The 23,840-nt window shown below is 49.1% G+C and overlaps 2 protein-coding genes across 7 annotated transcripts; both read left to right on the forward strand.

Moving 5' to 3' along the window:
• Nucleotides 1-1,692: 1,692 nt before the first annotated feature.
• Nucleotides 1,693-10,847, forward strand: Alad (aminolevulinate dehydratase). 2 transcript variants are annotated; one of them, XM_020160315.2, is made up of 12 exons: nt 1,693-1,841; nt 6,148-6,336; nt 7,248-7,298; nt 7,745-7,841; nt 8,235-8,370; nt 8,497-8,580; nt 8,681-8,769; nt 9,054-9,109; nt 9,197-9,284; nt 9,371-9,457; nt 9,776-9,905; nt 10,690-10,847. In XM_020160315.2, the coding sequence occupies exons 2-12, from the start codon at nt 6,224-6,226 to the stop codon at nt 10,749-10,751; spliced, it is 993 nt and encodes a 330-aa protein (XP_020015904.1). In that variant the 5' UTR covers nt 1,693-1,841; nt 6,148-6,223; the 3' UTR covers nt 10,752-10,847. The 2 variants fall into 2 exon arrangements, with proteins under 2 accessions (XP_020015904.1, XP_073907330.1); XM_074051229.1 differs by lacking the exon at nt 1,693-1,841 and adding an exon at nt 5,426-5,450.
• Nucleotides 10,848-10,990: 143 nt separating this feature from the next.
• Nucleotides 10,991-22,475, forward strand: Hdhd3 (haloacid dehalogenase like hydrolase domain containing 3). 5 transcript variants are annotated; one of them, XM_074051227.1, is made up of 4 exons: nt 17,577-17,645; nt 18,161-18,365; nt 18,860-19,173; nt 20,606-22,475. In XM_074051227.1, exon 4 carries the CDS (start codon nt 20,743-20,745, stop codon nt 21,508-21,510), a length of 768 nt encoding a protein of 255 aa, XP_073907328.1. In that variant the 5' UTR covers nt 17,577-17,645; nt 18,161-18,365; nt 18,860-19,173; nt 20,606-20,742; the 3' UTR covers nt 21,511-22,475. The 5 variants fall into 5 exon arrangements, with proteins under 5 accessions (XP_073907326.1, XP_073907325.1, XP_073907328.1 ...); XM_074051224.1 differs by lacking the exon at nt 18,860-19,173 and having other exon boundaries at nt 17,378-17,645; nt 18,270-18,365; XM_074051226.1 differs by lacking the exon at nt 17,577-17,645 and having other exon boundaries at nt 17,893-18,365.
• The last annotated feature ends 1,365 nt before the right edge of the window (nt 22,476-23,840 follow it).

Consider the following 23,840-nt stretch of genomic DNA (forward strand, 5'->3'; position numbering starts at 1 on the left):
ATTCTCATCTACTATTCAACATAAGGCTATTTGTGCTCCAGTCAAAAACAGATCCCAGCTGGGAGTATGGCTTAAGAGTGCCTGCCTAGCAAGCAAGAGGCCAAGTTCAAACCCCAGTACTGCTTAAAAAATAAAAATGCAAATAAGTTCTCTCAAATGGGTTTAATTCATCCTGCCCTGTTCCTTACCAAACTTTAATTTCCAAAGAAAAACATGTTTTCTGAGAGTGAAGACTGATTATAGAATCAGTGAGGACAGTTTTTCCCAGCTACACCTCATTCCTGTAGGTAGCTACATTCCGCTAGACTTTACTAGCACGTTTCTTGTGCCTTTTTTAGCATAGCCCTTCCTGCCCAGATACTGTAATCTTTATCTGGGAGGTAGGAGAGTTCCTATCCTAATCCATTCAAAACTACTCTTGCAGCCTAGCCCCCTATTTTTACCAGTGGGAAGTTAGGCTCTTTAGAAGTGACTTAAAATCTTACCACTAATTTATGAACACTGAGATCATGTCTCAGTGGCCCTTTGGCCTTGCTTGTTTTGTTGTTTCAATAAACTTTTTTTTTTTTAAATCTTGGAACAACTTTAGATTTACAGAAAAGTTACAAAGAGTACAGAGAGTTCTCATACCCTTCACCCAACTTCCCCTCATGTTAACATCTTACATAACCGTGGTACATTTCTCAAAACTAACCAAAACTTAAATTCCAGTCTATTCTGGTATTTCACCAGTTTTTCTACTAACGTCCTTTGTTTCTTATAGCATCCAATGCAGAATATCACACTGCATTTAGTGAACTTTTAAAAATTAAGGTGAAATTCACAGAACATAAAAATTAACCGTTTTTACTTTTTTTTTTTTTTGGCGGCACTGGGGTTTGAACTTGGTGTCGTGCTTGCTTGGCAGATGCTCTACCAGCCCAAATTGACCGTTTTTAAAGGAACAACTAGGTGGATTTTCATTCACAATGTTACACAACCACTCTCTGTACCTTCAAAACATTTTCATCACCTTGTACCATTAAGCAGTCATTCCCCCATACTTCTTTCCACCCAGGCCCTGGCAACCACCAACGTGCTTCTCATTCTTTTCTGGCCTCATAACCTCATCCGAAACCTCCTGCCCCTACACATACTCTGCTCCAAACCCCTACAGATCTTTGGTTACATCTCAACGTGCCTATCACAGACAAGTCTGATACCCCTATCAGACATGGAGGGCTTTTGGTTTTTTTTTTAATGTCCCTGTCGTTTCAAATCACATCTCCCAACCTTGGCACAGAGTAGATGCTGAGTAATTAATCACGCTGGATTAAATTTTCCCTAAAATGGGAAGGCGGTCTGGTGCTGAACTCAACAACTTCTGAAGTGCTCAGTCCGCGAAAATGGACTTAGCAATTATGTTTGGCATTATGGTGGTGTTTTAATGTCCTTGATATTGAATTGTTCTTCCACCCCTGGGGTATTCACCGAGTGGTACTTGCCTCATGGGCCGGCTCACACTCACCGTCCCTTACCGCGCCCACGTCGGGCCCGGGGCGGGGGGTGGGGGCGGAGGGGCGGGGGTGGGAGAAAATGGGCGGGGGTGGTGGGGGAGGAGGGGCGGGGGCGGGCTCTCCAGCCCCTAGCACACTCGATTGGTCAGTCAACCTGCGTGGGCGGGGCGTGCAAGAGCCGACTTGCCGCCTGGCGAGGCCCGCGGGGGCGTGGCCTTCATGCTGGTGGGGGCGGGCTTTGGGGGAGCTGCTTCCGGGTGAGCCGCCCCGCCCCCACGTGGGCTGGAGAGACGAGCTGGAGACAGCGGTGGCAGGAGCAGCGGCTTGGAGATCGTAGGGAGGCAGGTGAGCGGGCTCCGGGAGATGGCGGGCTTGAGGGCGGTTCCAGAGCGAGGCGGGGGCTGCTGCACCGTCAGTCCCGCATCCTCAAATTGTGCTGTGCTCCCGAATCGCTGGCGCTGCAGCTAGAGACCGAGTCCCCTTGGGCCCCTGCTTGGAGAGATGGTCCTGCAACAGCCAAGGTTGGGGACTCCGAGTCTCCTCACTGGAGACGTCCGGGGCAGTCTCCATCATTGCACAGCCCGAGGTGTCTAGCGGGCTGGAGGAGGGAGGTGGAAACAGTAAGAGCCGCTGTGCTAAGCGCCGGCGTGCAATGGCCCACTCAGTCCTTACAACAACCCACTGAGGTCGGTTCAAGTCCACATTTACCAGGTGAGAAAACTGAGGCCACACAGCTGGAAACAGAATTTGTCCCCGCATTTATCAGACTCCAAAGCCCACAAACTTAACCACTCTCTTACCAGGTCCACAGTCACCGTTCTACTCCTTTGCTCCCCCCAGCTCCCTTCATCTGGAGCTCTCCGTAAGCCCAGCTCTGCTGGGAAGAAAATTTGACATCCACAGTACAGTATCAAGTAGTGGGTCTTGATGAAAATTGAGAACCGGGCTACTGGATACCTGAATCTACAGCTAATCTTCATGATCCCCCTGTCAATGTCTCCCCTTTTCTGAGCCCAGTCTCACCATTGTTTGAGTGATGTAGTCAGGAGGCTGGCTTTAAGAAGCCTCCTAGGCAATATATTCTGAGAGTCTGGAAATGGGCAGCCAAAGGTTAAGACCTAGGGTGATTAGGTTTTCAAAATCCTAGGGCCAGGCTGGGGTCTCCTTTCATTCTACCTTTAATCCCTTTATCTAGCAGCTGCACCTCAGAAAATGCAAATAGGCCACCAGTCTGTCCCTTTTCAGAACTGCTTAACAGCTGCCATCCCTAGCCTTTCTGGGGCTTTGGCTTTCCCAGCCCTGACCCTTCTACCTAGCTGGCCCTCCTGACTGCCTCCTCCCCAACCAGAGTGTGCCAGAACTGGCAGTAGCTCCCTACCCTCTGTGCCAAGAGCACAGCCTCTGGGATCCTCTGTAGAGGACAGCTGGGTCTCAGGCCCTGCCTGAGAAAGATCTCAGCTACTCCTGAGAGCAGCTCTCAGAACCAAGGTAAGTTACTCCCAGGTTGGGAATGTTGTCTAGTAAGGAAGCAAATGACTGTCACAATCATTCTGGAAAACAGTGCTTCAGTATCCCTTCTTCCACGAAGCTGCCCTTGACTCCCAGAGACACAGGTTCTTCCCACAGCACCTGGTCCACTCCTCTACTCTGGCATCTGTGCAGTGGTTATTTTACTTATCGTCTATCACGTAACCTGCTGGAGGGCAGGGACCTCATCTCAGGTTTCTTGGAACACCTGTGGCCCAAGGGTTTGAACAAATGTCCTCCCTTACAGGTGTGGCGCAGGAGGCACAGCTCTGTGCCAGGCGATTTGGTTCCAGCTCCCAATAATAATAATAAAATCAGCCACATGTTTATTGTTCAGCTATTTGGTGTCAGACATGTATGTTCTCACTTCTCTAATAATTAGCCCATTTCACAGATTATGAAATGAAGGCCCTGGAAGGCCACTGACTGTGGGCAAAGTTCTAGAGCAGAAACCAGACCAGACCTAAGACCATTTGACTCTGAAATACAGCTCTTTCTGAGCTGCCCTAGACTGCTTACCACACTCTAGCGTGGGTGAGCACACACACGGAACCTCATGGGGGCTTGCTCCAGTAAAGGTGGTGACATAGGATTTAAGTTGAGGTTTGCAAGCTCCCTTAGTTTGGGAGAAGTGCCTTCCTAAATTTTGAGGGGACTTTCACAAAGCAAAGCCCTAGCTTGGATGTGGCTCTGCAAACAGAAGCCACTGGGCATTGTCCTACCCTGCAGATATTTACTAAGCACCTATAGTAACAGTGTGACTCTGTGTGGTTTAGGTCATATAATATACAGGACTGGAAGCCAGAAGCCTCAGGGTCAGTTCCTAGCTCTATACCTCACTCACTGTGTGACCCATTTTCCACATTAAAAATGTAAGGGATTAAATAGAACCAGTGATTTTCAATTTTTTCTTTCAGCACTGATACTTGTTTCTCAATCTATTATCTCTCTGCTTCCCTCTACCTCAGTAAAAAACCAGCTCACAATGGAACTGCTCTAGTGAGGCCTCCTCCTCCAGCCTTCGCTTGCCCACCTCTCCCAGTTTCCTGGCAGATGTGAGAGCACAATCTTGCACAAAATAGACAGGACCTCATATCTGCTGAATGATTCTTTTTCTTTTTGTTGAGTGTTTCTCATTTGGGGCTTGAGACTTCTTTGGGGAGGCCTGGCCTGCCCCTGTGTCAAATGATGAGTCTGGCCCACCCAGGGGTGTGGTGACAGGGTAAGTCCTTGTGTAGCTCTTGATAACACCAACCCCACCAAGGAGGAAGATGGGATAAGAGAAGCCCCTGAACTGGTTCAGGATAGCTAAAGGGGCCAAAGAGACAGGGCAGAAAGGCTGCACCAGCACACTGAAGGATCCCCAGGGTTCTAGTCCTGTTTTGTCCTGTAACTTGCTGTGTGACTTTGGGTAAGTCCCTGCCTACTCTGTGTCTTGAGCCCCCATTTGTACAAGGAGCAGTTGGTCTTTGTTCTATCAACCCCACTTTCTGCAGCTCCTTTTTTCTCCTCTACTTGGCTACTGGGTGTTCCCCCAGGCATCTCCAAAAGGAAATATCTAAAATGGAGCTCTCCGCCTCTTCTCCCACTCTGGTTTCCCACCGCCCTCTTCCTGCCCTATCTCTGACTCTTGCTGCTGTCCAGGTCAGGCTGATTCAGAACATCTGCCCTAAGGGACTGCTTGTTGGCTGCTTCAAGATGGGCCTTCCTTCTCTGCTCCCCGGCTCCCCACAGCCTCTATGCTCCTCTGTCTGGTCGGCTCTTCTCAGCCATAAGATTTATCTTCCTAAAACCAGGCTTGACCAGGCTACTGCCCCACTCAGAACTCTTCCCTGACCTCAGTCTGGTCCTCTTGCCCCTCCTTCCACTTGCACCTCTTATTGCCTGCTCGTTTCCTCAGGACACCCCACGGCCATCCTCTGTCTCCTCTCTTCCTTCCCTGAGGGAGTGCTGTCCCCTTCCCCTGCCAGACTGAACGCACACATCCTGCAGAATGGAACTCAAACCTGGCCTGCCCTCCTAACTCACACAGGAACTAGGACTTGCATGCTGGGTTCCTCCACTCCCAGGACTGGCATGTGAACTTGAGAGAAGTCACCTGTGAAAGTGCCAGTGTAACCTGGCATGCAGTAGGTACTCAAGAAATAAACAAGATGCCCTGCTTCTTTCTCTCTTACTTCTACCACTTACTTGGCATATAAGGCATATTGCTTTGTGCTTCACGTAATTAAATATTTACTGTGTGCCAGAGTCCATGTGTGGGCAAAGAGCAGTAGGGGGAGGCAAAAATGAACTCACACTGGACCCTGCTTTGTGGAAACTCTGTCTTCTGGCTTGAGATAAGCTGGGACAACAAAGAGCTATTATATAAGAGAGACTGCCAAGAGGGTAAGAAGGAATCCTCAGCTGGAACGAGAGGAGGAGCCGGTAACTTTAAATGTGGGAGGTTGTGGAAGTGGCTCAGGCCTTCTAGGGAAACGGGACAAGGTGCCACCATAAAGCAAGAAGGTTCCCTGGTCCCAAAGAGCTTTAGTGGCCACTCTATGAGGGGAGGGTGAGGATATGTCTATCCTTCTGTCAGTTATACATGTATTTTTGTCATCTTAGCGTGTGTTTGTAAGAAGTCCATGTACTATGGAATTTTAGCTCTAGCTAAAAGTAGAATTTTGGGAGATTTTCCTTTATGCTTATTTGTGCTTTTCTAAAATTTCTGCTGTGAGCATAGGGATGTTACATGGAATAAACAAAGTTTAAATGTTGGCTGGACCAGTGCTTCTCAAAGTATACATAGGAAAAGATCAGTTCTGTTTCTGTCTTTACTTTCAACCCATCAATTGTTAGATAAAATAGAATAAATACAGGGTACTAGAAAATTATTTTATAAACTAAACTATCAACCCGAATGTCCTGTCATTAGATTCAAATTGCTCTGAAGCTTCTAAAAGCTTCCTTTCATTTCTTTCCTTACCTTGAGGTGGACAGGCAGGATTGGTGAACAGCACTGTGAACAGCACTGGGATGGAAAGAGGGGAGGCTGGAATCTGTAAGAGCCATCTTGCACATGTGAGCATCTCAGCACAAGAACCATGTCTCATGTGCCTCCTGTTGCCCACCCCCAACACAGGGCTGAGCCTGCCCCAAACACCCCAGGAGCTTCTGGTGCAACTTGCCGACTGCTCTGTGCCCTTCCAGCCCACACTATGCAGCCCCAGTCTGTTCTGCACAGCGGCTACTTCCACCCACTGCTTCGGACCTGGCAGGCGGCCACCACTACCCTCAGTGCTTCCAACTTCATCTACCCCATCTTTGTCACGTGAGTCTCCAGGAATGTGCCAGGCCTCTCATCTGCCTGGGATGGGAGGAGGTGTGTGACTAGAGCAAGCATCAGTATTGCTGAGGGGAGGTTTAAAGTGGGCTGGGGGTGTGGCTCAATTAGAAGAGCACTTGCCTGACAAGTGCAAGGTCCTGAGTTCAAACCCCAGTGTCACCATTTAATAAAAAACAAAAACAAAAACACAAAGTGGTCCGTCAGCTAGAAACACAGATGTTGGAAGTGGGCTACAGGCTAAGGATGGCAGTTTTAGGAATGACACTATACTAGACAGCATTTATTGAGTACTTACTGTGTACCAGAGCCTATGCTAAGTACCTGTATATGTTATTTCATTCAGTCCTGACAGCATTTGTATGAGGAAGGAATAGATGTTATCCCCAAAAATATGACTCATGAGGGCAGGAATTTTTATCTGTTTTGTTCACTTTTTTAAATCATTAGTATCTAGAATAGTACTTGGCACATAATAAGTGCTCAGTAAATTTTTGTTGAATAAATGAGTTAATCCACCCAGGATCAAGATGAAGGAGGGCCTGAGGCTCAGATTGATGTTACAACTTGGCCATGGTCACCTAGACAGAAAACACCTCGGATAGGAAGCAAGGATCTCTGGTTTCAGAGTCCAAGTTCTTAACCACTTGACTCCTTCTTATGATTACTGTTCTTTTAGTACAGCTGCTGTTATTGTCACTGTTATTCTTGTTGTTCCTATTATTATTTCAGGCCCTGGGCTTGGCCAGGCAGGGGAACCAGACACTGGATCCCACCCCCTATCCTCCGTCACCCCTCTCACATTCCTTCCCAGCTTCCCAGCCATCCCTCCCAGTTACCCCACCACCACTGGCCCTTCCCACAGCCCCCAATCCATAGCCCACCCCCCACTCTTGCAGGGATGTTCCCGATGATGTACAGCCCATCGCCAGCCTTCCAGGAGTGGCCAGGTAAGAGGCATGGGAGAAGGGCAAGGGGTTGGTGGAGGGAGCGATTTCACAGGTGGAGGTGCCAGGGGGCAGAGGCAGACCCAGGAGGTAGAGGATCTAGAGAAGCAAAGTGCAGCTTAGTAGTGAGAAGGGTCTCCTGGGGACTAAAGTGCTCACCCAGTGGTGGAGGTGGAAGTGTTACTTTGGGGTAGTAACATCACCCCATCACAGACCATTGCAGAGGGGAGCTGAGCTGAAGGTGGGGTTCAGTAAGAGAACCTTGGATAAGCCCGCCACAGCTAATGCCATAGCTCTGCTGCTTGGGGCTTGGTTTTCTCACCTGTTCGATGGGTGCTTTCCTCCCTGCCCTGAGCTGTAGAGCTCAGTCTTCCTGTGCCATGTGCACAGAGTGGCCAGAGGGGCCTGCCCTCTTCAGCACTTTCCTCTCTCTGCCCCTGAACCCCTAGGTATGGTGTGAACCGGCTTGAAGAGATGCTGAGGCCCCTAGTAGAAGAGGGCCTGCGCTGCGTTCTGGTCTTTGGCGTCCCCAGCAGAGTTCCCAAGGTGAAGAATCAGAGGAAGGATTAAAAAGGGATGCTGGGCGAGGGTGTGGGCTAACATTCCACACTGACCTTGTCCTCACTTCTGCCTTGTGCTGGTCCTGGGGCCACAAGTGAACGGGCATAGTCCCTGCCTTTAATCTAATACCTGGGTAGGATCAGGAAGCTAAGCAGGGCTGTGACACCCTGACTGGGTAAATTAAGTCCTACCTCCGGGCCTCTACTGGCTTTTCTCCAGAGGGGGACAGTCCTCTGTGATTCCTCATTTGGAGACTGTGATGATGATGATGAAAGGAGAGGACCAGGGTTTCACTCTGCCCAGGATAGCCACCATGCCCTTCCAAAGGCTCCACAAGATGCACAGTCACTGCTTAATCCTTCCTTCCCCTGCCCCTAGGATGAGCGGGGCTCTGCAGCTGATTCTGAGGAGTCCCCAGCTATTGAGGCAATCCGTCTGTTGAGGAAGACTTTCCCTAGCCTCCTAGTGGCCTGTGATGTCTGCCTGTGCCCCTACACCTCCCACGGTCACTGTGGTGAGCTCCCTCCCTGCCACCCCCACCAGCCCTACTACCACCCATACCCACTACCCAGCTCTCCCCAAGGTGGGCACAGATCAGGGCCCAAGGTTCTTCTCCAAACCCAGCCACCTTATCCCACAGGGCTACTGAGTGAGAATGGAACACTCCGAGCTGAGGAGAGTCGCCAGCGACTGGCAGAGGTGGCACTGGCCTATGCCAAGGCAGGTGAGTAAGCCCCGAGCAGGAATGAATACCTCCGGGACAGGGAAGTGGCAGAGTGTGTAAGAGGGTCCCAGAGTTCTGAAGGCCACCCTCTGTCCCTCAGGATGTCAGGTAGTGGCCCCGTCGGACATGATGGATGGACGCGTGGAGGCCATCAAGGAGGCCCTGTTGGCACATGGACTTGGCAACAGGGTACAAGGGGGAATATAGGGAGGAGTCTGGGGAGGGGAGGACAGAGCTTGTATCAGCCCTGCCCCCATTTGTGCAAAGAGTTGTAGAACCAAGAACAGCACTGGATGAGGCCTCTGAGCTCCGTCCCAAACCTCGGATCCTCAGATGGGGAAGATGAAGGCCTAGTGCTGGATTACACCTGTAGTATAGACACTCTTGTTTCCTAGCTGACGTCCTCTCTCTCTGCCATATCACCCGGGACATCAGGAGAATGACTGAGCCTAGACCCCACTGTCTCTCCACAGGTATCAGTGATGAGCTATAGTGCCAAATTTGCTTCCTGTTTCTATGGACCTTTCCGGTGAGTGGGGGTAGACTAGGATCTGCTGTTAAATTCCTGGTCCCTTAGTCCAAACCTGAAACTCACCCTGGTGACTCTGCTTTTCAGGGATGCAGCTCAGTCAAGCCCAGCGTTTGGAGACCGCCGCTGTTACCAGCTGCCCCCTGGAGCCCGGGGCCTAGCCCTCCGTGCAGTGGTGAGTGACTAGGGCTTAAGCCCCACCCACTCCCACCCTGACCCATCCCCTGGCCAGGACTTCTCACACTTTTCCTGCACCCTTAGGACCGAGATGTACGGGAAGGAGCCGACATGCTCATGGTAAAGCCAGGAATGCCCTACCTGGACATCGTGCGGGAGGTGAAGGACAAGGTTAGCATGGAGCAGAACAGGGGGCTCAGAGGGCTGGGAGGGTTTATCTATAGGCCTGGGACCTTAAAGGGAGGGGCTTTGGATTCTCCCAGCTGGAAGCAGTTTGCCCCTGAACAGGATACCATCCAGGCCTCCAAGGCAGGGCTCACAGCCTTTGGACAGCAATGGTTGAACAGTTGTAAAATGGTCTGGGCTACCAGCAGCAGTGATCTAGAATGGGACCCAAGATGGTCGCAGACTAGGCAAGAAGGAAGGAACCCTCCCAGAGCACATCCACCCTCCACTTTAATCCACGTGCCCATCACTGCTTCTCTGCAGCACCCTTCACTCCCCCTTGCTGTGTACCATGTGTCTGGAGAGTTTGCTATGCTGTGGCATGGATCCCGGGCCGGGGCCTTTGATCTCAAGGCTGCTGTACTGGAGGCCATGACTGCCTTTCGCAGAGCAGGTAAGCAGGCAGGGGCAGGGTTTGTGACCTGTGGCACAAGGACTGATGGGCACTTTGCCCAGAATTACTGGTATCTAAACAGATACAGTTTGAAGGCAGAACAGGAAATCCAGCAGTGAGAAAAACAAGGCCTTCCATTGCATTTTGGTTGTGAGAATTCAGACAGGCCACTCTGTCAACCTCAGTGTCCCTGTCTATAAACCAGGACTGAGATACCCAGTGCATGGTTGTGCTGAGGTCTCAGTGAGACACCATGTGTAATCATCACATGTTCATTTCTCTGTAAATGGAAGCAGGTTTTGTTAGTATTGCACACCATACTGGTTTTCAGGATAGACTGTAGCAGCCTTGAACTGATGGGCTAGGGATTAACAGCAGGCCCCTGCCTGTCCCACTCACCGGAAAGGGCCATAGAAACAGGAAGCAGGTTTGACAATGTAATATAACTGATACCTGTGGGGACACAGGGGGTTCTAGGCTCAGCCTGCCCTTTCCCCTGCCCCAGGGTTATTTGGTAGGGTTTTGATTTTCCCTATACCAGTGTAGGAAGAGAATTTGCAGTTACCTATCGCCCCCCTCCACACTGTGCATTTCATGCATTGGCATACTGAGGCCTAGAAAGAGAAAATGTTTTACCACGGGTCTGGAGGAACTGAAGCCAGGCTCAGTGTCAGACTGTGACTTCACCTGCTGCGCTGCTTCATGGTGCTGGCCCTTGCCTCCCGGGTGTGTTCAGAGTTGATGCCACACCCCTCCCCTACTTTCTGCTTCTCTCCCCACACAGGTGCTGACATCATCATCACTTATTACACGCCTCAGCTGTTGCAGTGGCTAAAGGAGGAGTGATGCAAAGAGAGCAGCACCTGAGAACTAGACCTTGAGAAAGCTCCAAGGGCCTTGGAAAAGTGAAAAACCAAAGTAAATGCTGCTGTTTGAACTGTGCCCTTTGCCCTCTTCCTGCTCACATGCTGGCAGAGCCTCAGAACCCTGGGTGGTTTCTGCCAGCATGCTAAAATCTTAGCACTAGCAGCTGTATCCTCACAGCCTCTCCAGGCTTTTCCATCCTGCCTAGGCTCAGCCCTGAGGCTTGCCTCTCCACCCCTAGGTCTCTCCTCAGGTGTGGCTTCAGCTTGGCAGCAACCAAGAGTCCTGGACACAGGCTTGAGGCCTGGGAGAGGGGCTTGGAGCATTGGTCTCTTGTATCCTGGGAAGCTCTGAAAGTCTGGGGCCTCTGGCAGCAGAGCTGGGTGAAGGAGTAAGGCCTTGCTTAACATCCTGGTTTAGAGTTAAGCTGTGCTTCAGTTCCAAGGAAAGGTATTTCTCACATAGGCCAGTAGTCGCCAGGCTGCCTGAGATCTGTTCCACTTGGAGCCGTAGACCCAGAGAAGACTTACTCATTAATGAGGATCAAAATCCTGAAGCAAAGAGAGAGTTCCTGACTGCTGGAGATGCCACCATCCAAAAAGGCTTTTTATTCACAAGATAGTTCTTGAGAACCTCTGCTCTGAGCCCAGGAGCAGTGTTGGGTTCTGTGAACACAGTAGGCAAGCTTCAGCTTGTCTCTTAGTGGAATTTATGCAAAGAGAAGCTGGGAGACAGATAAGGGAACAGATAATAAAACAGAAATTGTGATAATGCTTTGAAAGAAGGAAAGGTATGAGATAATCACAGGGCGGGGTCTTTTTTTTCTTTTCTTTTTCTTTTTTTTTATTAGTGGTGCTGGAGATCACACCCAGGGCCTTGCACATGCTAGGCAAGTCCTATATTACTGGGGAACATCCCTAACTATTGGTTTTTTGAGACAGGATCTATATAATCCAGGGTGGCCTTGAACTTGAGAGCCTCCTGTCTCTACCTCCCAAATGCTGGGATCACAAGTGTGTACCACCATTCCTGGCAGGAGGGGTCCTCTTGAGTGTTGTTGGGAAGCCCTCCCAAAGTTGAGATCAGAGAGGGTCAAGGAAAGAATTTTACAAAGAGTGGAAATCACAAGAACCACAAGACGACAGCTACTCTGTAAGGAGAGGCAGGATCATCTCAAGTTCAAGGCCAGTTGGGGTAAAGATAGTAGAACCCTATCTTAAAAACAAAATACAAGCCAGAGGGCTAGGGTCATGATTCAAGTGGTAGAGAAGTTTTGTGGTTTTTGTTTTATTTTCTGTTGCTGGGGATCAAACCTAATTCCTTGTACATATTAACCACACACTCTACCAGTGAGCTGTACCTCTGGCCCTGCAGAAATATTCTGGAGACAAAAATCAGATTTTGCAGATGCTTTAAATCCCAGAGGAGAGTAAAGGGACAAGAGGAAGCAAGGATATCTTAATGGATCTCTGGATCTAGCAAATACATGGCTGATTTCAGTTCATTCTTCTGAGACAAATGACAATCTTGTTTGCCCCCTAATGCAAGTTAAGACCCTGCTGGGCAGAGCCAGTTTGCAAGTCTACCTACCCATCTGCAAAGGGACAGAATCTTCACACTAAGACCAAAGGAACTTCAATTTAGATCCTAAAGCTATACAATCCATTTTTAAGTGTAGAATTAATTTAGAATTATAAATTCCTTTCAGCTTCTTCAGTCAGATCAGTCCCTTCCAATTCTTGTTGGCTTTTGTCAGAGCTGTGGCAATTTACCTTAAGACCTGATCTCATCTGTTATCAGCCTTCTAGAAGTGGCCCACTGGAATCCAGGTTTGAGGAATCTCAAAGCTTCACCTTCCCAGGGAGCCTGAGCCTGGACCAAGGGTCCAAATCACTAAAAAAAGACAAACCTTGCTGGGCCAGTGGTAGACCAGACCAGCAACTTGAGCTGTCTTAGTTTCTAAGCTTCCTGTCTCTTAGCTCCTGGGCTCTTCTGGTTAAAATGATTAGTGTGGAAGGGAGGGTCTTCCTGGGCCATCCCAGACCCATTATTGCCAAACAAGTAGAGTATCCGGCTCTGTTGTATGCACAGAAAGATGAGAGATGGGGCCCTTAGGTACAGTCTTAAGAATGCAAGGACCACATGTCGAACCTCAAGTGGACTGGGGATGAATTCTCTCAGAACCAGAAGGCAGACATGTACCATTGACACCTGACCTGCTTTGAAGGATCAGAAAAACGCTTCCCTGAAGGACTAATGTTCAGAAGAGGGACCAAGCTAAGACATGATTGGGCAAGAACATTCCAAACAAAAGGGAGAACAGTTGTGCAATGGCCCTGAGGGATAGAAGGAGCTGGAGGAATATAAGGCTAGGAGGCTGGGGCACCAGAAAAGACAGGAAAAGGTAGCCTGAAGATGGTGGAGAGAGAAACCAAGACCATACAGGGGCTCAGAGGCCACTTTAGTCTCAGTCTGATCTCAGACTATTCTGAGATTAAGGAAAGATATTTGAAATATGTTAGCAGGGAAGTGACAATCTAGTTGGCATTTTTATCAAGCCATTTTGATAGTACTGTGACAAGGTGTAGGTGAGAAATTGGGATAGTCTGGACTAGAGAGGTGACAGTAGGAAGAAAGAAGGGAGTGGGTTTAGGAAGTAAATTAGATGTGAAGCATGAGCTTGAACTTCTGGGTGGTTAATGGGCCAATTTACTAAGGCAGGGATGCCTGGAACAGCAGCAGGTTTAGGATAAAGAAAGAATACCAAATTGAACTTGGGATGATATAGCTAAGGAGCTTATATCACTCACTCAAAGCCACTCAGTTACTTTGTGGCAGAACTGGCTTCAAGCCTCAGCTACACAAAAAATTTAGTGCTTCATGCTTTCTAGGCAGACACTCTACCACTTGATCCACTCCACCAGCTCAGCTGTGCCAAACACATATACACACACACAAACAGCTGGGATTTGAATCCATATAGTCCCAAGTCCAAGACCTCTACCCTTAACCACTCTGCCAAAGGACCTCCCAATAAGCTATGGTGAAGTTACTGGTCTAATGTCATGTGATAATTAGCTCCAATATTGAACCCAGGCCCATTTGCTGTTAGGTGGTATGGTCTACTAAGAGGTACCCCTTGGAGTCAGGGCCTATCACCTGAGGTGCCAGCCTGGTGGCTCCTGCCCACAATGTTTTGTCTTCAAGGATAATAATGGATAGGGAGCAGGCTTAGCTAGGTGATCCCATGGGATCTGGTTCCTTCATAGCCCAAGTCTCCTGTGTGGCCTGCCCTGCCTAGTATTTTATTTATCTCTGGACCAACCTGGCAAGGCACATTATTATGCTGTGGGCATCTCAGCTGAGTGATGAACGTCAAGGGCCTCTCTTAGATCTGATTTTCTGGCTTACCTCTCAGATGTGCCAGCTTATACTTCAGCTTGCCATTTAACCAGCCATATTACTGAAAGCAAAAATCACCAGTTTTCCAAGTAGTGAAGGAGAAAGGCTGACCTGCTCCTTGTTCCACGTGGCCTCTGCTAATTCCATAAATTAGCAGACCAAGCTCTGGATTGTTTTGGGTGCTCTTAGCTGCACGTGACTAAAACCAGTTCAATAGCCAAAAACAAACAGTGGTTTTCGTAACAGGAGTGTGATCAGGTCAGCCTTGGGTTCAATCCCCCAGCACCAAAAAACAAAACAAAACAACAAAAACCAATGAAATATCACCATACGGTTGGGAGGATCATTTGAGCCCAGGGATTTTGGATCAACACAGGAAAAGAATGTTCATAGAAACTTTTTTTTTTTTTTTTGGGTGGGGACAGGGTTTCACTTTGCAGCTCAGGCTGGCCTCACACCCAGCTCACGATTTCTAATATGTGTAATAACCCCATTCTGGAGACCCAATTTGTAAAACATGGTTGAATTCAGGTAGTGGAATACTACAGGTATTAGAATAAACCAGCCCAGGCTCCCGGCGGATCCGTGGCCCCCCGGGGCGTCCCTCCGGTGTTGGGGGCCCTGTGGTTCTGAGACTCACTCTCCTCTTTCCTTGCGCCCCAGGAGGGACTGGGGCAGCCGCCCGGTCGCCCTGGTTCCTTGCTCGGGTCCCGAGGACCTGGCGCCGGGAGCTGTGGGCGCTGCTTCTGCTGGGGCTGCGACGCTCTTGGTTGGGACCTGGTCAGCCCCAAGCAGGCAGAATATTCTTTATTCTCGAGATTTGGTTAATTGCATGAGATTGAATTTGAATAATCCAGTGTGTTGCTGAGGGTTTTTTGCATTTCCAGCAATCTGATTGTCTAGTTTATGTGGTTAAATTTGAGACATCATAGTTCTTATTTTTGGGCATGATTAGGAAAAAAATCAGTTTCCACGTAGATTCAGCCTACTTACAGACCAAAAGAGAATTCCTGTGACCATAGCAGGAAGTCTTGATTTGTTGATGCCCTTGAAACTTCGTCCTAAGGTACAGGAGGGCCAAGAAAAATTCCCATAAATTTGCTGCCCAGTTGATTACAGGAATAAATGGTTTTGTTGTGAAAAGAGTAGGATAAGCTATTAGTAGTGTTTCCCAAGTTTACAACAGATTCAAGAACGTTTAAAAATGTTGCAAATTTGGGCATTTTGGTGCACACCTATAATCCCAGCACTTGGGAGGCTGAGGCAGGAGGATCTAAAGTTCCAGCCAGCCTAGAGGACATAGCAAAACCCTGTCCAAAAAAAAGTCACAAGTTGCGGAGCCCAACAAAGTGTACTGTCACTCAGGAGGATGCACTTGAGGTGAAATCAGAATTGTAATCTTTACAGACTACAGCAAGTCATTTTAAAGAGGTAGGAGTGGCCCAAAGCCTGTGGCTGATGCCTGTAATCCTAGTGACTCAGGAGGCAGAGATCAGGAGGATCACGGTTGGAGACCAGTCCAAGACAATAGTTTCAGAAGCCCTATCTTGGAAAAAACCATCACAAAAAAGAGCTGGTGGAGTGGCTGAAGGTGTAGGCCCTTAGTTCAAATCCTAGTACTGCAAAAAAAAAAAAAAAACCCAAAAAACTGAGGCTGCAGAACTGTAAGGTTGGTCCTCTAATCCTCTTTCAACAAATCAGGGATAGAAAAATACTGGAAAAAAGTTGTTTTTGTATTGAACATGTACAAACTTTTTCTTATCATTATTCCCTAAACAATTCACATAGCATTTTCACTGCATTTTTTAGTAGTGTAAGTAATTAGAGATGATTTAAAGTATACTGAAGGATTTGTATAGGTTATATGTAAATACCTGTTGGGTTTTTTTCTTTTTTCTTTTTTTTTTGGTGGAACTGGAGTTTGAACTCCGGGCTTTGAGTTTACAAAGCAGACATTCTACCTTTTGAGCTACACTTCCAGTCCATTCATTTTTTTGTAAAGGGACTGAGTATCCCAGATTTGGTATCTGTGGAACTAATCCCCAGTGGTTTTAATTTTTTCTTAATAACAAGGAAGGGCTGGGGATGGAGCTCAGTGGTAGAGTGCTTGTCTAGCATGCTAAATTCCCTGGGTTTGATCCCAGCACCAAAAAGTCAACACCCCCCAAAAAAAGAACAAGAATAGAATGAGTGAAATACAATTATACATAGAAATATGGATGAATCTTACCAACAAAATTTTGAGCAAAAGAAGCAAGATGTAAAAGAGTGCATGGTATATCTTTATTTTATTTATTTACTTACTTTTTGGTGGTACTGGGGTTTGAACTCAAGGTAATTTTTTTTTAATTTTTTATTTGAGTGCATGCTATATTATTCCACTTATACACAGTTCAAAAACAAAGCTATGCAATTAAAAGGATAGGGCTGCAGGATGTTTGCCTAGCATGCCCAAGGCCTTGGGTTCAGTCCCCTCCACATAACACACACACACACACACACACACACACACACACACACACAGAGTCAGAATGGAACACACACACACACACACACACACACACACACACACACACACACACACACACACACACACACACACACACACAGAGTCAGAATGGAAATGCCCCTTCCTGGAGGTGAGCAGTGCCATGGCCCTAGGCGGAAATTGTATATGACCCTGAGCAAAACCCTTAACCTCTAGGCGGCTCAATTTTCTCATCTGGAAAAAAAAAAAAAAAAAAATCTTGTAATTCTCGAAGAGCTTTCCCAAGGGATCTCATCTGATTCTGATGTAGACTGTTTCCTTAGGGACAAATAGGTCCCATGGGCAAAGTTAATTGTATTGGAAACCAACTTAAAACTAGCCTGGACTTTAGTTGGAAGTTATTTTGTCTAGTTTTCCTCCCCCACCCATTTGGTATATTGGGGGGGCTGAGGCTCAGGAAAAGAAATGAGGAACAGAGATCCTAAAGGGTTAAGTTTTAGTAGGAGGCTCTGAAAAGTGAAGCCCTCAGGCATTCTTGGATTTTGTGAAATGCAGGTGGACCTCTGACCTCCCAGTCACCCTTCCCATCCCCACTCTGAGAATTATGCTAGTGACACAAAACCAGTAAAAGCAGGTTCTCCCTCATAGGTCCCTGTCTGGGACAGGGCACTTTGTTGCCTCCCGGGCCTCAAACCAAGGAAGAGTACGTTGATTCTGAATGAAGTCCTCAGAGGAGCCATGGAATACAGAAAGAGGTTTTAATAGGGTGGAGGGCAGGAAAGAAGAATTCGAGGTGGGATGGGGAGCCCCTGTTTCCTCTCCTCCTCTCCCCACCTCTGCCTCCACAGCACTTACTTTCTGGAATCACCTCACTTATTTATTTGATTTTTGCCTGTCCCTCCCATCTTCCACGCTGGCAGGAAGCCGCTGGTTTCCCACTACATCTGCATCCTCCGTGAAGGTCAGGGTCAGGCACAAAGCAGTTGGTGAGTAAGAAAGGTTAGGGCACAGCTTTCCTTTTCTTTTTCTTGGGACATATTGGTATTCTTTTTTTTTTGGAATGAACATGCATTACTTTTTCGGGGAGAAGTCTTTTTATTTTTTTCTCAAAAATTTTTTTAAAAAGCAGCTAGTTTGCCAAACGCCAGTGGCTCACGCCTGTAATCCTAGCTTGTCAAGAGGCAGAGATCAGGAGGATTGAGGTTCAAAACCAGCCCTGGCAAACAGTTCAGAGAGACCCTATCTGGAAAAAAAACCATCACAAAAAGAGGGTTGGTGGAGTGGCTCAAGGTACAGTACAGAAAAAAAAAAAAAAAGCAGCTAGTTTGCTGCAGAGGACTGCCCACCCTCTGCAATTTGTCGTAGCTGAGACAAGTCTCCAACTGAAAGCAATTCCCTTCTAGTACGGATTGGGGACTCTGTACCTATCCACCTGCCCAAGGAGAGGCTCTAAATGCATCTCCCCGCTCCAAGTCGCCTAAAGTCCATTTCCTTGTCACAGTTCCATAGGATCATTCCCAGATTCACAAGCCATGGCCCTCCCTCTCCCAGCCATAGCATGCCCGCCCTGTGAACTCTGTCCCCTTGAACACCACCCCCTCGCTGCCCAGGTTCAAGGGGACAGCCTTGTCTGGAGTCAACACTGTGGGAAAAGAAGCTTCATGCGGCCTCTGGACTGGGACAGAGAACTGCTTCTTATTTACTGGGTCAGTAATTCTGGCATGCGCTGGCGGGCCAGGCAGGTGTTACTACCTCCAGGAAGGGTGGAGAAGCTGGGACTCAGGTTCAGAGGAGGGCAGCTCCTTAGTGCTGGACAAGCACTGGACAAGCCAGGATGGTTCTCAAATCCCCGTACTCTTCCAAATTAGCCTGGGTACCTCCCGGGGTGTCCTGATCACAGGCAGACAGACGAAGGGCGCGGGGTGGGGCAAGTGGAGCGGATGGCAAGGTGCGGAGACTGGTGGGGGTGGGGCGGGAGGGCGAATGCCCGGTGACCGTGAGATCCGACGCGGGGGCGGGGCAACGGAAGAGACGCGAGTGTGGCCGGGTGCAGCGGGGCGGGAATCAAGGGCGGAAAGAGGCGCGGGGATGGCGCGGCGCGAGCGGAGGAGGCGGGGCGGGGACGAGGACGAGGGGCGGGGCGGGGACGAGGGGCCACCCGGAACCAGGAGCCCGCTGGGCCTGTTTCCCTGCAATCCAGGTGGGTGCTGGGCTGCGGATACCTGGAGCCAGGCCCAGCAGCTGACTCGGCCCGGGACCCTACCGCCCCCGGTCAGCTGGAGAGATCGCGCCACCCGGGGCTTCCAGGACGTTGCTCCGCTTAGCCCCGGAAGACGGTGGAAGGGGAAACCATTCAGACCCACAGCCAGAGCCCCCAACCTGGCTGCCAGAAACCGGGAAGATCGGGAGCCAGCGTCCTTTGCTCTGGTGGGAGTAGAGCCAGTGACGCGCAGTGCAATTTGGGGCACGTTCTCACCCCTCGCCGGGCCTCCATCTACCCACCTGCACAAGCAGGTGAATGAATCTCCCTGCTCCAGGCCGCCTTAAAGTCGTTTCCTTGTCACACACATCCCTAGACTCATTCCCAGCACGGTGAACTCCGGCCCCTCAGGTTCAAAGGGACAGCCTTGTCTAGAGTCAGCGCTGGCTGGGGAAGGAAGCTGCATGTGGCCGCTGGCCCGTCCAGGCAGGTGTTATTACCTCCAGGAAGGATGGAGAAGCTGAGACTCAGAGAGGGTTAGGCCACTCTGTCCTTCTGTCCAACGCTGTAACTGGTTCATCAGAGTCCGATTTTTCTAATTATGTATTTATTAGTTTGGGGCGGTACTGGGATTTAAACTCAGGGCTTTCTGCTTGCTAGGCAGGCACCTGACGGCCCTGATTTTTTTTTTTTTTTTTAATGTAAGTATATCTAAGCATGGTGCAGTGGAAGGGAGCCCTGACCAGAGTCTGGAAGTTTTGAGGTTTGGTCCTGGTCGTGTTTGCTAGCTCACTGTGATTTTAGATACATAATTGCCCCTCTCTGACTCAGTCTCTTCCCTGCTGAACCGCTAGGATGCTGGTCAGATAGTCTGCGAGGGCCCTTCTCTGTTTACATACTGGTAATAGTAATAACGTTCATCATAACTACTTTTTATTTTGACCTTACTTTGACCAACAGGGCTATGCCTGAGCTCAACTCTGTCCAAAGCAGCAGACTCTTTCCCTGCCCCAGGGTCTTTGCACTTGGGGTTTTTTTTTTTTTTTTTAATACTTTTTCCCCCTCTTTTCTCACTATTTACTCTTGGTATTTTTACTGCCAGAAACAGTTAACCACTTCCGCTTCCTTCATAATCATTCTTCAGATCGCCACCAAAACTTCACCTGAGTTCAAAGACTAGATTGGATCCCTGGATTTATATCCCCATGATGCATACTTATTTCATTATGCTTAATTGTGTAGTTTTTTGCCTAATATCTATCCCCTAATTTTTTTTCTATGGTACTAAGGTTTGAACTCAGGGCCCCACCAAGCGTTCCGCTGCTTGAGCCACTCCACCAGCCCTGTTTTGTGTTGGGTATTTTCAAAACAGGGTCTCACAAACTTTGCCTTGGGCTGGCTTCAAACTGCGATCCTCCTGATCTCTGCCTCTTGTGTAGCTAGGATTAAAGGCGTGAGCACTGGTCCTGGCTTCCCCTATTCTTTAATGCCTATAAAAGCCATGAGGGCTGGAAACCTGTCTTGTTTTCCAGCATTGAGCTTATTAAGTTGCTCAGAAATATGTTTTGGAATGAATGAATGATTGCCATTTAAACAAAGATCTTGTGGGGTTGTCGTCATTTTCCTCTTAGGAATTTCATACAGTGACTTTCCTTGGGTCACACAGTTGGCAGTGCCGGAATTTGGATCCAGCCTCTCTGACATCCAGGCCTTAGCTTCTACCTCACCTGCTGTTTCTCATTCCAGGATCCTGTGTAGTCAAGACATTTCCAAAGTGCCTCGTGTCAACCCCCAAGTCTGACCCACGCAGCCTGGAAAGAGGAGATTTGGGCTGTGGAAGGTGGTCTTGTTCAGCTCCGTATCTCCCTAGAGACCTCAGGCCCATGGCCTCCTCCATGGCACACCGACTTCAGTTGCGTCTGCTGACATGGGATGTGAAGGACACACTGCTCCAGCTCCGCTACCCTGTGGGGGAGGAATATGCCACTAAGGCCCGAGCCCATGGGCTGCAGGTGGAGGCCACAGCCCTGGGACAAGCCTTCAGACAGGCATACAGGGCTCAGAGCCACAGCTTCCCCAACTATGGCCTGAGCCACGGCCTCACCTCCCACCAGTGGTGGCTGGATGTGGTCCTGAAGACGTTCCACCTGGCAGGTGTCCCAGATGTGCAGGCTGTGGCCTCCATCGCTGAGCAGCTGTATAAAGACTTCAGCAGCCCCTGCTCCTGGCAGGTGTTGGAGGGGGCTGAGACCACCCTGAGGGGGTGCCGCAAGCGGGGTCTGAGGCTGGCAGTGGTCTCCAACTTTGATCGACGGCTAGAGAATATCCTGGTGGGTCTTGGCCTGCGGGAACACTTTGACTTTGTGTTGACTTCAGAAGCTGCTGGCTGCCCCAAGCCAGACCCTCGCATTTTCCAGGAGTCCTTACGGCTTGCTAATATGGAGCCGACAGTGACAGCCCATATTGGGGACAATTACCACTGTGACTATCAAGGGGCTCGGGCTGCCGGCATGCACAGCTTCCTGGTGCTTGGCCCAGAGCCTCTGGACCCTGTGATCAGGGATTCTGTACCTGAAGAACATATTCTCCCCTCACTGTCCCATCTCCTGCCTGCCCTTGACCGCCTGGAAGGTTCAAGCCCTGGGCTGTGAGTCAGATGAGAGAAGTGGCTGGCCCTAAACAAGCATTAGAGTCAGGAAGTTCCTTCTTTTTCTCCATATCTGGTCTGGGCCCCTCCCTCTGCAGCCTCCATCACCTGTTCTGACCGTAAAGCTAGTCTTTATCCTTGCCCCACTAGCCAGCTTGGTCTCTGAGCACACTCATTCTCACCTTTCTTTTTTTTTCTCTGGTGGTACAGAGGATTGAACTTGCTGGGTAAGAGCTCTACTACCTGAACCACACTCCCAGCCTTTTTTGCTATTTTGTTTTTTGGTGTTCTGATAGGGTCTTACACTTTTGCCCATTGACCTCAGACTGCAATCTACCTACTCTGCCTTCTGAGTAGCTGAGATTACAGGTATATTCCACTGTGCCTGATTTGTTTTTGTTTTGTTTTGTTTTTTGTTTCTGTTTTTGTTTTGCGGTACTGGGGTTTGAGCTCAGGGCCTACACCTTGAGCCACTCCACCAGCTCTTTTTTGTGGTGGTTTTTTCGAGATAGTGTCTCCCAAACTATTTCCCCAGGCTGGCTTCAAACCATGATCCTCCTGATCTCTCCCTCCTGAGAGGCTGGGATTATAGGTGCGAGCCACCAGGGTCCAGTTCCTTGACTTGTTTTTGAGATAGGGTCTTGCTAACTTTTTCCCAGGCTAGCCTTGAACTACAATCCTATCCCCACCTCCCAAGCTGTGTCCCTTTTCTGCCATGAGTCCCCCTTATCTCCAGCCAGATTCACTGAAGGCCCATCTAGTTTCACAGCCAGGTACTTTTAAGGGCTGGATGTGCTCTGTGGTAGAGCACTTGCCTAACATGTGAGGCTGTTCAAAACTCAGTGACACACACGCACACAGACACAACCAGGTACTCTCCAACTTTGTTTTAGCCCCAAGACCCTTTTGTCATTGGAGATCTTGAAACCCCGTTATGTAAAAAAAATTAAAAAGCCCAGAGAGGTTAAAGTCCTAAGGCCTCTCATTCAGTTTCTGAGACATCCCCTTCCCTTGCCCTTGGAACCCTGAGGTCAGATTAGTTTGAAAATCAGGGTGCTAAGTGTGCTGCAGGGACACTGTCCACTAGCACCCAAGAGTCTGAACAGATTTGAGAACACCACAGCCACGAGAGGGAACACTGCAACTTAGGCCTGTCCTGTGTTAGGTACTCTGCTAAGTTCTTTATCTGCATGCATGTCCCTCAGAACTACCTCGTGGGCATAGGTGATGGACCCCTACTTTACAAATGAAGAAACTGAAACCTGGGGCGGGGTGGATAGACTGCCTGCAGTCACAGAATAGGAAGGAACCAGGGTTCCAACTTTGACCCTTCTGACTCCAAAGCCATTGACTTGTCTACTAGGTTACAAGTAGGTGGGAACCCCTGTCATGTGACATGTAGGGCAACAGACATCCTGGGAGAGGAGAGAAGATTGCCAGATCAGTGTTAGCCTTAAAGGGCGCCCTAGTCGTAGGGACCAGCACAGAGTGGGAAACCACAGGGAGTGAGAACTGAGCTCAGGGATGGTGGGGAACAACTGGAGGTTGCAGAAGTAGGCTGGGTTTTTTAAGTTTCATTTCTGCCTTGCCTGTCTACTTGCTATTCATTAAACACCTCTGTTCCTTGCCCAGTGTCAGGCACAGGAGATACCACAGGTTAAAAGCACAGACAGGATCAAATGTGGTATGTGTTTTGATGCCAACAGCAGGGAAGGCTCTGGACAGGGCCCTGAACTGGGGGTCGGGTTTGGGGTGGCATTTGGGTGGGCAGAGGGATGAGGGGACATGTCTGCAGCAGGCCTATGAGCTATGGACAGAAGCTGCTGTGGGAGTTGGGTTGGTGGTTGGAAGGGAGCATGGCATAGGGCCTTCAGGTGCCAAGTAGAGGTTGGCTTTGACCCAGATTTCTGGGCAGGGACACTACCCAGGTAAAGGCACACAAGAACTCTTCAAATTGACCAAATCATCTGGATCTGTCTTCATTGGACCTGACACTGTGGCTCAACAGTAATTCCCAAGGGTCAGACAGTGAGGACACAGTTCATAAGCTGTAGTCCCAGAGTTTCCAGGGCCTCAGAGATCATCCCAACCAAGAATGGCCAACAGGAGGCCTGTGGGTTTGATCTGCCCAGTGTTGTAAATTGAGAGCCTACCTATCAAAAGATCTCACATAGAATGTAATTCAGCAGCAGAGTGCTTGCCTTGCATGGGGGAAGCCCTGGCTCCATTCCCAGCTCTATGAAAAAAGAGATGTCACATAAAGATTGGGCTTTTTCAGCTTTTATCCAAAGACATCTGGGACCACATTTCAGCATGGCTCCAAATGACTTATAC

This window comes from Castor canadensis, chromosome 13, assembly GCF_047511655.1.
Source record: "Castor canadensis chromosome 13, mCasCan1.hap1v2, whole genome shotgun sequence".
NCBI classification, from domain to species: Eukaryota; Metazoa; Chordata; class Mammalia; order Rodentia; family Castoridae; genus Castor; species Castor canadensis.

Excerpts from the sequence above, each read along its gene's own strand:
- Hdhd3 (XM_074051224.1), top strand. The coding sequence starts at position 17,378 with ATGAAGTCCTCAGAGGAGCCATGGAATACAGAAAGAGGTTTTAATAGG. Across the intron at positions 17,646-18,269 it reads GGTCAGGCACAAAGCAGTTG|GTTCAAGGGGACAGCCTTGT; the intron begins GTGAGTAAGAAA and ends CTCGCTGCCCAG. Across the intron at positions 18,366-20,605 it reads AACTGCTTCTTATTTACTGG|GATCCTGTGTAGTCAAGACA; the intron begins GTCAGTAATTCT and ends TTCTCATTCCAG.
- Alad (XM_020160315.2), top strand. The coding sequence starts at position 6,224 with ATGCAGCCCCAGTCTGTTCTGCACAGCGGCTACTTCCACCCACTGCTT. Across the intron at positions 6,337-7,247 it reads ATCTACCCCATCTTTGTCAC|GGATGTTCCCGATGATGTAC; the intron begins GTGAGTCTCCAG and ends CCACTCTTGCAG. Across the intron at positions 7,842-8,234 it reads TCCCCAGCAGAGTTCCCAAG|GATGAGCGGGGCTCTGCAGC; the intron begins GTGAAGAATCAG and ends CCCTGCCCCTAG.